Source organism: Schistocerca gregaria, chromosome 3 (assembly GCF_023897955.1).
Source record: "Schistocerca gregaria isolate iqSchGreg1 chromosome 3, iqSchGreg1.2, whole genome shotgun sequence".
In the NCBI taxonomy this organism is placed as follows: domain Eukaryota; kingdom Metazoa; phylum Arthropoda; class Insecta; order Orthoptera; family Acrididae; genus Schistocerca; species Schistocerca gregaria.
In genome coordinates this window covers 753,313,940-753,330,399 of record NC_064922.1, presented here as the reverse complement: position 1 = coordinate 753,330,399, position 16,460 = coordinate 753,313,940, and the positions used below count along the sequence as shown (strand labels likewise).

Genomic DNA, 16,460 nt, shown 5'->3' with positions numbered 1-16,460 from the left:
ACGAAACACGAACCAGATAAGTTTGTTCTGCAACTGTTGAATTTCAACCAAAAACCATGTTGTGTAGAAATCATTCAGGAATTGGTGAACGAAGCTGACAACGATCCATAACTTCAAAGAAGGTTATAATACGTGACAAAAAATATGTACACAGGTCTGACACTGAAACCAAGGGGCAATCGTCCCAATGGTAACAGCCAGCAGTTGTGTGTGTGTGTGGGGGGGGGGGGGGATTTTCAAATGCTATGTCTTTGTGGAGAATACCAGTCACCCATTGGCAATATGTCAGTAAATACCTGCAACATCAGCAATATTACCCAGCTAGACTGTAAATTTGCTGTCTAACTTAACTGCATTGCAGCACATTGGCTGAGGACACTCTTCTAACAGAAATTATGGGATATATTCACCATGGTTGGTTGAAATACCTCCCACCCCCACTCCTGTTTACGAGTACGCACCTACTTTTCTCTCAAAAATGGGGTCCTACATAGAATTTGGAGAACTGACACTGATGACAGACAGCCAGACGATCATCCCAGTGCCACAGTGTCAGCCTGTCATAAACCTGCTGCTGCTGCTGCCAATTAGAGATTTTAAGAGACTGAACATCTAAGGTCATCAGTCTCTTATTCAAGCACATCCTCCACCTGTGCAGAATCTATGCACCCCATCTGCTATATCCATGAATAGCGAGATATCAGCACTCAAATCATAACCCAGGAGAGACACAACTGATGTCCCATGGTGGAAGGGCTGCCTACAGAAGAGAACACAAGACCTAGTGGTAGCCAAACTAAACAAGGCTGAATGATGGCAGACAGGATCAGACAAGGACAAAAGCAAAGCAACCTATATAAACAACAAAGTGCAAAGCAGAAACCTTCACCGCAATGGAATCAACAGGCCAACAGCAAAGAGAGAGAAAATGCAATCTGTGACCAAGAGAAAGACTAAGTGCCAAGTGAGATTGTTATAAAATAGTCCTTTGTATAGTGATGAAAATAATCGGTAATATCAGACACAAGTACAGAACTGAATGACTGCTGGACAGCCATATTTACATAGGCCACAAGGAATACTAATGGCCCATGTATTCATATGGCAACACAAGTGGCATGCTTCCGCTGCAAGTGCAGTGCTGCAGCAGGACTGTGCCACCTAATGGCCATCTAAGTCTGTGTCCTCCAGCGGAGATTTAACTTCTGCGGAACTGAATATCTCTCCCTCCCCAACCCAGCCCATGTTGGTGGTATTGCCCAGGATGGTAATGTGGAGGGTAGAATGGATGCATAGGCGAAGACCCGGTTCCTTCACCTGCCGGCTATGGGAAGAGAGGATGTTCAGCGGCATACATCAGGACATCGCTGGCAATGGAAAAGGGGGTTCCACCAAACCATGTGGATGCAGGAGCGATCGCTGGTGCAACTGTGCGGAGTCGAAGGCAGCGGATGGGGGAGCCGGCCATGTGGCAACATTGTCACTGGGTAAGGCACTGAAGGAAGTGGCAGCAAATGCAACAACTATGGTTGAGAGCACAGCTGGTTGTTTGGATCGATGTAACACACTGCCCATGGGTCTTCACTATTATTGCCTGTTTCCAAGCCCCATTACTCCCGTTCGATCAGGCCCATACAGCCATGACAGGCGCATAATGTTGGGAGGGGTGGGCGTGGGATTCTGTATAGGGCAGCAACGAAGTAGGGTCTGTGGCTGCTGCCTATAGAGATGCACAGCGCATCTACAGTTGGAAATTGGTGTGGTTCGAAACCTGCTCAATAACAGGGTGGCGACCAATATAGTGGCAGAAGACTTGATGGCTTTTATCATTTGCTGCTTAGAGGTCCAAATGTTACATTCAACTTCACCATCTGAGGAATGAAGGCCTGGAGGGCTGCAAATATGTTTTACCCCATTGGCTGCCCAGAAATCTTTGAAGGCAGATGTTGTGAATTTTGGCCCTCTATCTGAGACCAATGTGTGAGGTAACCGTTTGATGGACAGATCCTAAGCCAAGGCAGTGAGGGTAGCATCTGTCATGGAGGACAGCAGGTGCACAAGATTTGGGTACTTCTGAGTAAGCATTCACAATGAGTAACCATTCCGAGTCCAAAAACGGGCCCACAAAATCGAGATGGGTGTGGTCTCAGACCAGGTGAGTGTAGACCAGGGAGTGTTCATACGCTGCCTGATGCCATGCACACGCCATGCAGCCATGGACCATTGCTTTTATTTCACCATCGATTCCTGGCCAGTATACATGCGAGCTAGCACCTTATGCAGGACATACCCCAATGTTCTCGGTGATGATAGCTCACCACCCACTGGCGTTAAGTTTACTGGGAGAACCGTTTCTTGTGCACCTATCTTAAAGTGTCCAAAAGAATGACAGCATCAACAACTGAGAGAATCTGAGAAATGTTTCCAGGAGCTGAATTTATTTTCTGACCCTCAGGTGAGGTAAGCTAACCTGCCAATGCTCATGTAGCTGAGAACCTGCTGCAAAATGAGGTCCTGGCACATGACGGTGGTGACCCGTATGGCCGTAATGGGTAAATGGTCCAATGCAAGTTGCCACTTGGTATCAATGTTCAAGTAGAGGACCTCCTGTTAGGTGAAATCAAGGTTTGGCCCAGTGGGTAGACACGACAATGCACTGACATTAGAATGCTGTGCTATGGGCTTGTACAATATGGTATAATTGTATGCTCTCAAGAACAAGCATTGGAAGCGTTCACTCTAGAAGGCTGGAGTGGCCCAAATAACGCCAACAACAGTTTATGATCAGTAATTAGGGAGAACTGTCCCAAAAAAGGTAGACATTAATTTTTTTTTTAATGGCAACCACTACTGCTAGTGCTTCCTTTTTGAGTTGGGAATTGCTGCACGTCTTTGACAAGTATGATATAGGCAACTTAATTCAGAGCCGCCCCTTCCTAGGCACCAACACTGCCCCAATGCCACAGGCATATGTACTGGCTGCCACAACAGTAGGGTGAATGGAAGAAAATGGCACGAGGCAAGGGTCAATTTTCTTTCTCCTGATAACGATGTCCTCTTGAGTAGTCCCCGCCCAGAGATCCGAATGGGGGACTATTTTACCTCCGGAATATTTTATCCAAGAGGACACCATCATCATTTAATCATACAGTAAAGCTGCATGCCTTCAGGAGAAATTACAGCTGTAGTTTCCCTTGCTTTCAGCCGTTCGCAGTACCAGCACAACAAGGCCGTTTTGGTTAGTGTTACAAGGCCAGATCAGTGAATCATCCAGACTGTTGCCCCTGCAACTACTGAAAAGGCTGTTGCCCCTCTTCAGCAACCACATGTTTGTCTGGCCTCTCAACAGATACCCCTCCGTTGTGGTTGCACCTGCAGTATGGCCATCTGTATCGCTGAGGCACGCAAGCCTCCGAACCAACAGCAAGGTCCATTGTTCACACAAATGTGCCAGTAAAATTTTTAATAATAACATAAATGTCTGATCTTCAGGGTTCAAAATTTTTCTAAATGGCCCGTTGATTTTTAAATGAGAGTCAAACGCCCTGTGATTTAATAAATTCATGGTACATTCTCGCATATAGTTCAACTTACAAAAAGGATATTTACTTTGAAAGTAACACATTTTAAACCACCATTTGCAATATTTTCCCACGACCTGTTAGAAACAGGCACGTTTCAGCAGTTGCCAGAGAGTGCAGATAACAGGCAACACCGCGCTTGCGCAGCTATCATGACTTAGGAAGCCGGTATATACGTATGTGTAAAATATTAAAAGATCATACATTATGACATAAAAGAAAGAAGAAATCAGAGGTTATTCCAAGAGCATTGGGATTTCGTGAACCATACTAAAATGTGCACATTTAAAGAGCATACTTAAGTGCACATTCTTATGTCCAGATTCCCAATGAAGTAGACCTCGACCTGATATTAAGCTTTTCGGTGTGGTTTTTGGGATTTAAGTTTTCTTGGAGCACCAGTATTGTATTATATCATGCTTGGTTCTGTATTATGGCAAAATGCCAAATGTGCTACAAGATGAAAACATGCACTTGAAATGCAGCGAACAGTTGAAACTAGCCACTACTGTGGAATTAAACATTTTGTTTCAAATACATTGACTGCCTCTGCGGAAAAAGTTTATAAAAGTCAAATTTCTTTAGCAAACAGACAAAAGTAACTTCATTGTTCTGCAGGGCGATTAATGCTTGACTGTCAGAAAGTGGAAATACAATACAATCTGAAACTAATGACATATTTTAGCCTTCTGTAATTATTTGAATGCATTTTAATTCACTTGATAGCTCCCTGCCACAGATATCCATTTTGTTTTCATTTGCTGTGAGAGTAAATGAGGGGGAAACTGCAAAATCACTAAATGTAAACATGGGTCATGTGGAGACTACCCACTATAACTCAGACTGTTCTGCACATCAGCCCGGGATCCACGATATTTGTGAACCGGGTCAATACTAAAAAAATTGAATTTTCAAAAATATGTCCCTCTTGTGGTGCATATCTTTCTGAAAAGTCTGAAACATAAAACACATGTGTTCGAGGAAATGTTAAGATATATTATTTAGACTTAGTGTGCCAAAGTGCAGCGCCACGCCACTTCATAAAGCATTCTTCTCCACACATCACTGTATTTCACTCTGTGGAATTGAAACATGTATATTTGTAACGGATACCTTCAAACTATATTCAGGACAGTGGAAATTGAAATGGAACTCTTCAGAAAATTTGCACTCTTTATTGTCTATTAGCTAATAACTTGCTGTTTTGTGTCATACAAAATTAAATATAGGATACATAAAACCAATAAAGACAAGAGATAAGCAAGAAATTACACATTTCATCAATCCTTAGCTCCTAGCATTTTTTCCTCTCTCTAGTCTTGCTACAGCTTTGCATGGCGTGCTTTCTTTTCTGAGAAAAAATGTATTACCTCATCAAAGTTTGTCAGTCGTTTTGCTACATGAAAAATCGAAAAGCCATTATCAAAACAACATAGGCCTTTCTAGTATTGCAGCAGTTTTGTAACACACACCAAATAAACGAGACTGTTTTGGCATAAATGGCCATTTTTATAACAAGACAAAATATAATTCATGAAGTACCAATATTGCCCATTAGACCTACTACAAGCAAAAAGCTTTATGTTAGGAAATAGTTTCACATTTCATTCATACGCATGAGTTTCTCAAGCACGAGATCGAAAAGTAGTATTACAAATTTTTTTTTATAATTTTGGAATCATCTTATTCTTCTATAATTTGTGCATTCATGCCATTGTTAAAATTTGTTTGCCGATTAACTTCACTAACACTGCCAGAATCACAGGTTTAGTTATCCCGTGATTATTTTCTGGTTAGGCACTATTACGTGTTCGTACAACACTTTTTCTGCATTACTTCTAAAATAGAACTTCAGCTGCAATACAGGGACTGTATAACTTGTCCTTACTAGTATAGCAATCTGACCAAAAATTTTCTGTCAAAATTTCATTTTCTTGGATATACCGAGAAGATAATACGTAATCTTTCGCACCTGTTATTCCTGTCAGTTGTTTATTTCCATTTTGGTAGTCTGAATCTATAGATTTTGCTAGTAATTATAACAACGCTGGTCATTCACAAACCCAATCAACCACATAATCAGACAGCGATTGGCATTCATCCATTCGGCTTTACTCCATTCAGCTCGTAAAGCCCCGTCCCCCTTTGTCTGCGGAAAGTTTATTTCTAGATGCGACGAGGATTCTCCTGACAGAGACATCACGCATTCAAAAATCAAAATAGCATTCAGTCAGAAATCAACTTAAAATGTGTTCCAAAATGTTCAAAAACCAACAGGGAAGCGTTTCAAAACCATTTGTCGATAGACAAACGTGCGCTGGATGCTAGGCACTTTGTGAAACAAGTTCTTTTCCTCAAGAATATTAATTTGGCACCCCCTTTTCCCGGTAGCATCTAGCTGCTTGCTGCGACTACTTACACAGCCAACAGCCACATTCCTGTAACCAGAAGTGGGAGAATCTGCAACTCAAACACAATTCAACTGTGCATGTGCACAAGCCCACTCGTAACTCTAAAATGAATTTAATGTAAACAGATCTCCCGGGGCGTATACACCCTGAATACTGACTTCACCAGAAATACAAAACCCAAATGATGTAAAGCCGTCGAGGATAAAAATGTTGGCAGCAGATGGGTGGTTGACAAAAAATAATGTGATGAGCTGTGTAATGCTTTTATAGGCCATAGGGTCAAGACCCGCCCATGAACAGGAAAAGAACCATCCCTGTAGGCCAACAAACAGTGTGGGGGCAGGGACAACTTAGAGGAGCCTCATCATGCTTATGATGCCTGAATTATTAGGAAACGGTGTCCTCTGTGTCTTTCTGGAAATGGGTGTCCTGGTAAGCAATGCCAACAGTGAGAAACATTTTCTGTGAGAAGGTGTTTTGGGGGTGGGGTCCACTGGCTGCAGTGCACATATGGTGTCCTGGTGCACTCATGACGCAGGATGGGGTGATTTTCTCGGTTCTGACACATTGAGCAGAGATGGTCCTCTTTGCCACAGCACATGCACAACCCCCAGCAACCTGGACAATCTGCTCGGGAGTGGGCAGTAAACACCGAGGGCACGAAGCATGACAGTTAATGATAGTTGACCTGAGACTCAGATGCCATAGAGACATCGGACAATGACGAATCACAATGCTGCTGCAACCTGGGCGTCATCCTAGGCCTGCAATGCTGGGGTGGACTGCACGGAACCATGTTAAGCACACAAACTTGTGGCCTTGTCATGAGTCTTTAGCGAGAGCAGCCTGTGCAAGCTTGAACGAGTGTGTAATTCACAAGATGTCCTCCATCAATGGGTTATCTAGTTTCAAGGCTGCTGTGCGGACATCAGAATCAGGTTCCAGCTGAACAACAGCATCAAAAAACAAGCAGTTTGCATACAAAGCCTTGTAGACTTGATCACTGCATGTGCAATTGCATTTTCGGCTGAGACTGTGGCAAGTCAAGTGAACCAGTAGCAGTACCACTGTCCAAGGCTGTTTAGGGTATTGGGGAAACTCAAGCCTGGAGGCAACCACATGATACCTCTGGGAATACTAATTAGCAAACAGAGCACATAGCTCTTGAAAGAAGAGTGAAATGAGATCAGACAGCTGTGCTAATTTGTGGGGCATAAAAAATACGTCCAGCAACATGCAAGACAGAAATAACAATTGCTGCAATGAATCATCTGTGACTCAATACACTGTGAAATGTTGCTTCAGCTGATGCAAATATGTGATCCAGTCCTCAATAGTGTCACTCAAAGGGGCACATGACAAAGTATAATTGGGGGCATCGACTGCAGGGGACTCTGAGGCCTACAGCAAAGTGACCTCGTGCGCTCAGAGTTTGTCTGCCTGAAGCTAAAGTGACTGTTGTGACACGTCTAACTGAAGCAGCTGCTGTTGCATTACCTGTTGCTGTTTCTCCAGCATGCAAGCCAATTTGGCATCCAAGCTACTTAAAAAAACAATGTTATATCCATGATTAGCTGGAAGTATCATAACCCAACAGAAAAACAACTGAAGGCATAAGGCAGAGAGGCCTTCTGTGGAAGAGAGCATGACATCAAGTGGTAGCTGAGCTAAATGTGGCTCACTGATGGTGGACAGGCCACAGATATGACAAGACCAAGGCAAGCTATGTAAATAATGAAGTGCAAAGAGGAAACCTTAGCCACACCAGTGTCAACAGGCCAAGAGCAAAGAGAGAGAGAGACACTCCAACTCCAGTGTCAACAGGCCAAGAGCAAAAAGAGAGAGACTCCAAATCGCGACCCGAAAGAAAGACCACTGTCAAGTGAGCTTTTTATTGAACAGAGATTATAGCAATTGATTATATCACATGCAAGTACAGAGGTAACCGACCATTCACTGGGCAACTGTATTTATATCAGCTGTGGGAAACGCTACTAGCCAGCATATTCACATGACGAGACGAGTGGCATACTCACACAGCAAGCAAGCTGTTGCAACAGGATTATGCCCTACAATGGCCATCTTGGTCCATTTCCTCCAGCACGTAGTCCACTTCTGTAGAGCGAGTTACCGTACTAGCTGTCCATATCTACAGTTAAGCATACGCACAAGGGTGGGAACATTTTCTAAACATTTGTGTAGCTCATACCTTAGGTGAGATGTGGATACTAGTTCTGCATTTACCTAGTGGGACATGGGGAACTGTATGAAAACTACTTCCAGGTTACATTCACCAGCCCTCATTGTCTATCCACAAAATGGATCCTACCCAGGTCAGATTTGTCCCCCGCAATCCAGGAATCGGTGTGTTAACACACTCGGCTATCCAGGCAACCATAACTTATCTGCACTTCTGATCACTGGGGGCGATGCACATGGAAGCATTGAGAATGTGATACATCTATCAGGCCCAACATCAAGCAATCCTCCCGCTTCTTAACTTAAGTCAGCAACCTGTCGAAGATTCCAAGCCTGGTAGATACTGTGGCACCATAGGAGGTGTGTAGATGTCGACTTTTCTTGCCTATTCCTGTGAGAAATAGACTCGTTATCATTGGCACATGCTCCAAATCTCCCCCTCCCCCCTCGTCATATGAACGAGGAATACCTCAGCAATGGATTGAAGAAAATATTCACCATTGAAGAGGCCCCAAGACAATAATGGACAATGGCCCCCGAAGCTCACTTAGTATGTTTCAGGATTCTGCTTTCAGAATGGCATAACGCAACAGACAACAGCAGCATTTCTCTCTGTCTCCAATGCTGAAGCAGGGCAGTCCGTCACATCTTTTAGGGTAAAAATCCAAAGCTGAGGTCTCAACCTAGTTCACAACCAAAACAATCGAGGCACACACTTCAGTGAAACTGTTGCACGATCTCCGACACTGGACACTCTGGAACCTTCTGCCAACAACACATGCTAGACCAAACATCGCCCCCACTACTCTATGGACATGGAGATATGGGATCACATCTTAGGGAAAGATCCAGCAGAGCTACCAGGCATCATCCAACTTGGCTGTGGACAACCAATGTTCACCCAATGGCACCTTGCTGATACAGCATGCAAACCAGCTGTGTCTACGCCTAGCAGCTTCCACCTCAAGCCAGGACGGAGTTCATCTCTCTACAACTTTAAGATGCCAGACAGAGGCAGTCCAACAACCACAGGTCCAGTGACATCAATGTAGGTCCACCAGGGAGAGGCATCTCTTCCCACTTGCTGCACCAATGACTACCAGAAGGCATACAGAGAACAGAACGCCAGCAACTGCTGGCTGCAGTGTCATGATTCTAGTACAGTATCTATATCACTGATGCTGTGCATATGTGAATGGTCTGCTAATTGGAACTAATCTGGACAACTCTCTGGATTGTGAATAAATGAATGCTGACAGACTTACATGGCTGCAGAGAATCTTTATATTGTTATCTTGGTGTGTCTACACTTTCATGACGAACTGTTGTGAGACTGTTTTTGTGAACTTTCAGGTGATAACAGTGCATCCATCCCTACAGTGTAATATAGTGTGTTCATTTCACTTTAGCAGACCTAGGACACTCAACAATAGTCTCTAGAGATGGAGCATACACATATTTTGGGGAAGGAAAGATGGAGATGGAAATTAGCCGTGACCTCTCAAACAAACCATACCAGCATTCATCTTAAGTAATTTAAGGAAATTGTAGAAAATCTAAGTCTTCATGGATAGACAGGAATTTGAACCACTGCCCTCCCTGAACCACTGCCCTCCCAAAGGGAGGGGGAGAGGGGGCTCAATGGAGGGAGACACAATACACGGTTACTTGTCTTACCTTTCAATGCCACCACTGTTTCCTGGTTCAACTGGTGGCTCTATACTCTTCACCTGGGGTTTTGGCGTCCTTGACACAGGCTTTTGATTTGGTGTAGCAGCTGACATTATCTTTCCCTGTTGTTGAGCTGCTTTCTGCCTTGCTAAATTTCTTTCAAATGTCTCAACCAATTTGTCACAAGCTGCCATATTATGCACCGGTTCCCATGTATTTTGATCACTGTGACAGCAACACACCAGTTTGAACACAAATTTTAAAATCACCTAAATTGCACATTTAAGGAAATATTTTATTAAAATATGACATCTACTGTACTTATAATAAAACAATATTGGCTCTCATTTGCATATGATATGGAAAACTACTGCTTCAGGAGGAAAAGAAAACAAGATTCAAAATAAAAGAAAAACATTGCTGTACCAAGAAATATGATATTAAGTACACAGTCACAATTTCTAGTTCACTTAGTTAATCATAGAAGCTTTACTGCAATTTTTAAGAAATTGAGAGGAATCATGTTTAACTATGGCAATAACATTGCTACAACACATGGATGAATTGAAACAACAAACATTTAAAGTGTTCTAGATATTTAACAAAACTTTAATCACAAGTAATAAAATTCACCTCTATCATTATCTAATGATGAACCTAATGATTTGGAGTTGGCTGTATTAAGACTGACACAAGATTTATAACTGCAGATTCCGAACTCTAACACCTTCTGATACATGATCTATTTGAGCAGATTCCAATAAATGAACTGCTCCCCCTCTCTTCCCCTCCCCCCATTAACACATTCACATGCAGATCTGACCCCTTTCAGGCTGTCAATGAAGGTATGAGCATATAGCATATGGAATAGGTTACTAGATATGTGAGTGGCTCAAGATAGGTGAGTGGCTCAGAGACTTCATAAGTAATAGAACCTAGTACATTGAACTCGACAGTAATTGTTCATCAGAGAGAATGCCCCAGGGAAGTGTGATGAACACCACTCTTGTCCTATACATACACAAATGATTTGACAGACAGGATGAGCAGCAGTGTGCAACTTTTGGTGAGAATGCTACAGTATACTGTAGAGTATGATCGTTGAGCGGCTGTAGAAGGATACAGGATGACTTAGAACTTCTGTTTGGTGTGATGAATGGCAACTTGCTCCAAATGAAGAACATGTGAGTTAATGCAGTTGACTAGGAACTATAATGTTCTAATACAGTGTTAGTGGTGTACTACTTGTCACAGTCATGTCAATTAAATGTCAAGATGCAAAATTGCAAAACAATATGAAATAGAACAACCAGTAAGGACAGTAGCAGGGAAAGCGATTAGCCAACTTTGGATCAGTGGAAGAAATTTAGAAAAGTGGGTTCTATCTGTAAAGGGGACCACTTACAGGACACAAGTACAACTCATGCTTGAGTACTGCTCGAGTGTTCGGGATCCCCACCAGGTTGAATTAAAGGAACACATCAATTCAGGTGCGTGCTGTTAGATTAGTTACTGGTAGGTTCAATTAACATGAGAATGTTACAGAGATGCTTCGCAAACTCAAGTGGGAATCCCTGGAGGAAAGACGACAATTTAAAAAAAGGAATTTGCAGCTGACTGCAGAATGATTATTCTGGCGCCAACGTACATTTCTCTAAATGATCACAAAGACAATATGAGAGAAATTAAGTTTTGTGCAGATGGATATAAGTCAAATAGGAAAGGGAATGACTAGTAGTAGTACATGGTAACCTCGGTAATACACCACATAGTGGCTTGAGTACGGATGTAGATATTATTATTCAACATCACCTGATGTAATTTGACTACATGCTCTTACTCTTACTTTGCTTTTGTTGAGGTTTGCCTGATAATTGCAAGGCACTAGCCATTTCATTAATCTTATCTTCCAAGTTCTTTGCTGCCTCTTGCCAGATTTGTATCATCACTAGGGAAATGTTAACAATATTTATTTTTTCTTCTTGTGTCCAAAAGTCTCCTTAGTTTGCTTTAGTGCTTGCTCAAGGTACAGACTGAAAAATATAGGGATAGGTTACAGGTCTGGCTCACTCCTTCTCAACTAATGCTTCCCTTTCATGTCCTTTGAGTCTTACAACTTGTCTCTGTACATGTTGTAGATCACTTTTTGCTCCCTCTACTTTGTTCCTCATAAACTTCATTGTTTCAGAGCATATTCCATTCAAAAGCTTTTTTAAATTTAGGAATCTTATATATCTTATATAAATGTAGATTTGTCTTTCTTAAATCTATCTTCTAAGATTAGTCATAAGTCACAGTATTGCCGTGCATGTGCCTACATTTCTGCAGAACCCACATTAATCTTCCAATGGATTAATTTCTACCAGTTCTTCCAATCTTTTGTAGGTAATTTACGCCAGTATTTTGCAACAATGACTCATTAAACCTATGGTCGCATAATACTGGCATCTACAAGGGCATTTAAAGCACATTCATCAAAATTTATGTAACTCAATGTTGTTATAGGCCACATGTGATAGGCAGGATAGATAATCATTTGACATTAAATACTTTTAAGTTTTAGGGTAGTTAGTAATGAATGAAAGTGGAGTAATACACACATGAACAATTGAACTGAAGATAACTGAAGTGTTTGGGAGGGTGTGTTACTGTTGTCATGGTAAAAGGAACAATACGAAATGTAATGTGAGTGACTGACATGCCAATTAGACTTAGTACCAGCTGTCAATGTGACAGTTCAAAATGCAGTTTGATTGCGGCTACTTGGTACTCGGCATATTCCATCACACACCACGTCAAACCTGTACTGTAAGCACCTCGATATGCAGTAAACTGCCACCACCACAGTCAGCTCTAAGGGCAATAACATATTGATGACAGATGTTATCACTGACTATTGTAGATTATAACAGCAAATGAAGTGATGCATCTTGCTCACAAGCAGGGCACCTATCAGGCAGGTGGTGGAGGTACTCTTATGTAGGAGATATTTACACGGGACAAAACAAGACCACCAGCTGCCTGCCACCATCTCTCACTGGCTACCAATACAGACATCTACTGTCTTATCATACATATATGTACAGCTGCAGCATCTTACTGCTAAACTGTACTTTCATCAGAGAAAAACACCTCCCGATACACCCAAATTTCATCACAATGTTACATAGCTCTTCAAGTCATCTGACATTTCAAGCATAACTGTAACATCAATGACAGAAGTGTGAGCATTCTGGTCCAAGTTCTGTCCAATCTCCGTGAGTTGCAGGCAACAGATGAATACTTATGGATTAAGATGGCTCCACCATGCTTTCAGTGTCCTGTTAAGGTCAAAGTACAATTCATCACCACTATAATCAATGTGAAACAGGATGCTATATGCTGTTGAGTTAGGTGTATCTAATTCAACTGCTTATGACTGAATGTACAATCATAGCTGAAAGGAAAGTTAAAAAGAGGATAAAACAGAATACTCACTGTGGATAGCCTTCCCATTTCAGCAAATATTCATAGTACTTTCTTCTTGGATTGAATCTTTTTGCAAGAATTTTCTCTACTACATATTCATCTTCACTTGAGCCTTCATCTGCCCCTTTGTTTATATTTGGACGCATACCCTTTCCAGCAACACTTTTAATTACATTTTCCATCTTCTTGTTTGGATCGGATTTCTGCTCAAGCTCTGGTAGAGTAGTTGATTCAACACAAGGAACTTTTAAACTTGCATCCTCTTCCACAATTTCTTCTTCCGCTTCACTGAGTTTTTCTTCTTTTATTTCAATTGTTTCAATTGGTTGTAGTGATGACTTTTTATCCATTACCTCCCCTTGCACTTCCTCTGACTCCATCTTCTCCTAAGAGAAAGAAAAATATTCTTATGATACGTACACACTAAAATTTGGGAGTCATATTAATTCTGTAACATTTTTATGAAAAATTATAAATTTCCAGAAGAAGCCAATTTTCTCTCTCTTCCACTCCAGAATTTTCCCCTATTTTCCCCTCGGCAAATCGACTGTTTACAAAGACAAAGGACAAAACAGGTAAAGTACAGCTATCATCAGCCCAAAGATTGGTTTGAACACAGCAGTGCTTTACTATAGTTGAGTCGTCGTAAACTGATTGCCGACAGTTACAACATGGCATATTTGTGAGCCTATCTCAGCCAATAATGTGACACAATTTTGTAAACATCTCTATAGCAACGCCTCATTGTTGTGACTGCTCTGTAGATAGTTGCTTTTTTCGCCTGCAGCCATAAGCGTTTCACAGTTCAAAGCTGGCAACAGTGCTGTGAACTGCCAGGGCTCTTGTTACACCATCTCAGCTATAGGGATAGTCGTACTGGAAGTCTTATGGCATCCTATAACTTGTGAAATGACTTGCAGGGAAACCTGCCACTTAATGTAAAATCAGAATCATAGTGCAACTTGATGTTTATAAAATAATCACTGCCTGAAGTGAACGGAACATTACTGATAGAAGAAATGATAGACAGAACTCAGGAATGAAAACAGGTGCCTAGGAGTGTAGTCTGACATCCCCCACCCACTTCCCTCACTTCTTACATAACAAATGCGACAAATTTCTTTCAAAAATAAACAATGTTTACTTGCCAGAATGAGATTTTCACTCTGCAGCGGAGTGTGCGCTGATATGAAACTTCCTGGCAGATTAAAACTGTGTGCCCGACCGAGACTCAGATGGTAGAGCACTTGCCCGCGAAAGGCAAAGGTCCCGAGTTCGAGTCTCAGTCGGGCACACAGTTCTAATCTGCCAGGAAGTTCACGAGGTGTGTCACCTAGCTCTTTTGGAGACAATGAAAGAATCTACTACACATGCACAGCTTTACACCAGCTTGTAATTCTCTCTTTAAGTGCACCGGAAAAATTCAGAATGAAATACAGGTCGCAGCTTGAATTGGATATCAACAACAATTGTTGTGCTGTTGTTATGTGAACAGTTGTATCAAAGTCAGTTAGTAAGACGAGATGTCACAAAATCAACTGACTATTGTCAAACAACTGCCTGCTGCTGCGAATCGATGTGTTGGAAGAGGTTTCAAGAGTCTTGTACCTGTGATACTGGTACCACAGAAACCTCAAGTACTATCCTCTCCTGTGGAGCCTGTCTCCTCTGCAGAAAGTACGGGATCCGTTATTACTCGTCCACTTAACTGAGAGTGGTGTATTAATGGTTGGTCAAGGCATCCCATGCAGAGTGGACAGCGACCAGACAGGACTCAGGGTGTAGTACCGACCCCTAATCTACAAGTTTGAGGTGCTGTCTATCATTGAAGCTGAATATGAGCCAGAGGGACTCACTTCACCTGTTTTGTCTGGTGTCATAAAGAGGCAGACACAAATGGATATGGGTCTATTAATTGTTGGTGATTCCAAAGTATGGCAAATGACGGTATCCCTCGGGGAAATAGCAGCAAGGGACAAAAATGAGGGGGGCCTCATTTAACATGTTGAAGAGGCTATTCCAGCAGCCACTGAGGGGGACACAGTGCAACCAACGGCAGTGTGTGGCACACATTGGGACAAACTGTGTGTGTCATCTAGGCTCAGAAGTTACATCTGGGTCATTCCAGTAACTGGCAGTGAAGGTAGAGAAGACCAGCTTTGCACCGGGAATTTCAACAAGGTTCACAATTTGCAGCACTGTTCCCAGAACTGATCAGAGCCCTTTGATTCTGAGTAGAGTGGAAGGACTAAACCAGAGACTTCAAAGGTTTTGTGACATGCTAGGCTGCAACTTCCTTGACTTGCACCATACAGTTGAGAACTGCAGTGTCCCCCTAAATCAGTCAAGTGTGCACTACACATCAAAGAGGCTGCTACTCAGGTAGCCGACTGTGTATGGGGTGTACACGTGTGTTTTTTGTATTACGCAACTCTCCACCCAATCCAGATCATATCATTGTAAGGTAGAAAGATATGCCTCCCATAGATGAGAGTGTTAAAATCCTAATGGTTAACTGCCAAAGCATTCGCAACAAAGTGCCAGAGTCTGAAAAGCTCATGAGAAGCAGTGAAGCTCACATACTACTAGGTACAAAAAGCTGATTGAAACCAGTCATACTGTAACCATCAGAGGAGACATTAATCATCCAACAATTAATCGGGAAAATTACAGTTTCGTTAGTGATGGCATGATAGACAATCTGTGAAACTTAACTAAATGCCTTCTCTAAAAACTACCTAGAACAAACAGTTAGGAACCCCAATCACGATGGAAATATATTGAATCTAATGGCAGCAAACCTGACATCTTTGAGGATTTTCACATAGAAACTGGTATTAGTGACCATAGTGGCAACAATGATTACCAAACCAGGGTGTATACGGGGGACAAGGGAAAAAAAAATTCCGGACTATTCCCGGAATTCTCCCAGCTATCCTGTTTAAAAAATATGTTTTTTTCCCGGGTGAAAATACACTTTTTCTGTGCTAAGTGACAGTAGGTTTTCCGTAGATTGTCCCCTCGGAACTGTAGAACTTATCAATCCTTTGAATGGTTAACGTTTTATACAATCACAATAGAACTTCCTGGAAAAAAAAGAAAAGACGGGGCAAAGAAGTTAAGGAGAAAC

At 42.1% G+C, this 16,460-nt stretch overlaps 1 protein-coding gene across 5 annotated transcripts in view; it reads right to left on the bottom strand.

Annotated features, from left to right (window-relative positions):
* Positions 1-16,460, bottom strand: part of LOC126353925 (uncharacterized) — a 142,816-nt gene that overhangs the window by 72,999 nt on the left and 53,357 nt on the right. For all 5 annotated transcript variants that reach the window (XM_050003178.1, XM_050003181.1, XM_050003176.1 and 2 more), the window contains exons 7-8: positions 13,340-13,716; positions 9,869-10,087 (exon numbers count right to left, since the gene is read on the bottom strand). In XM_050003178.1, coding sequence (XP_049859135.1) covers positions 9,869-10,087; positions 13,340-13,716 — 596 coding nt within the window. The remainder of the gene's footprint in view (positions 1-9,868; positions 10,088-13,339; positions 13,717-16,460) is intronic.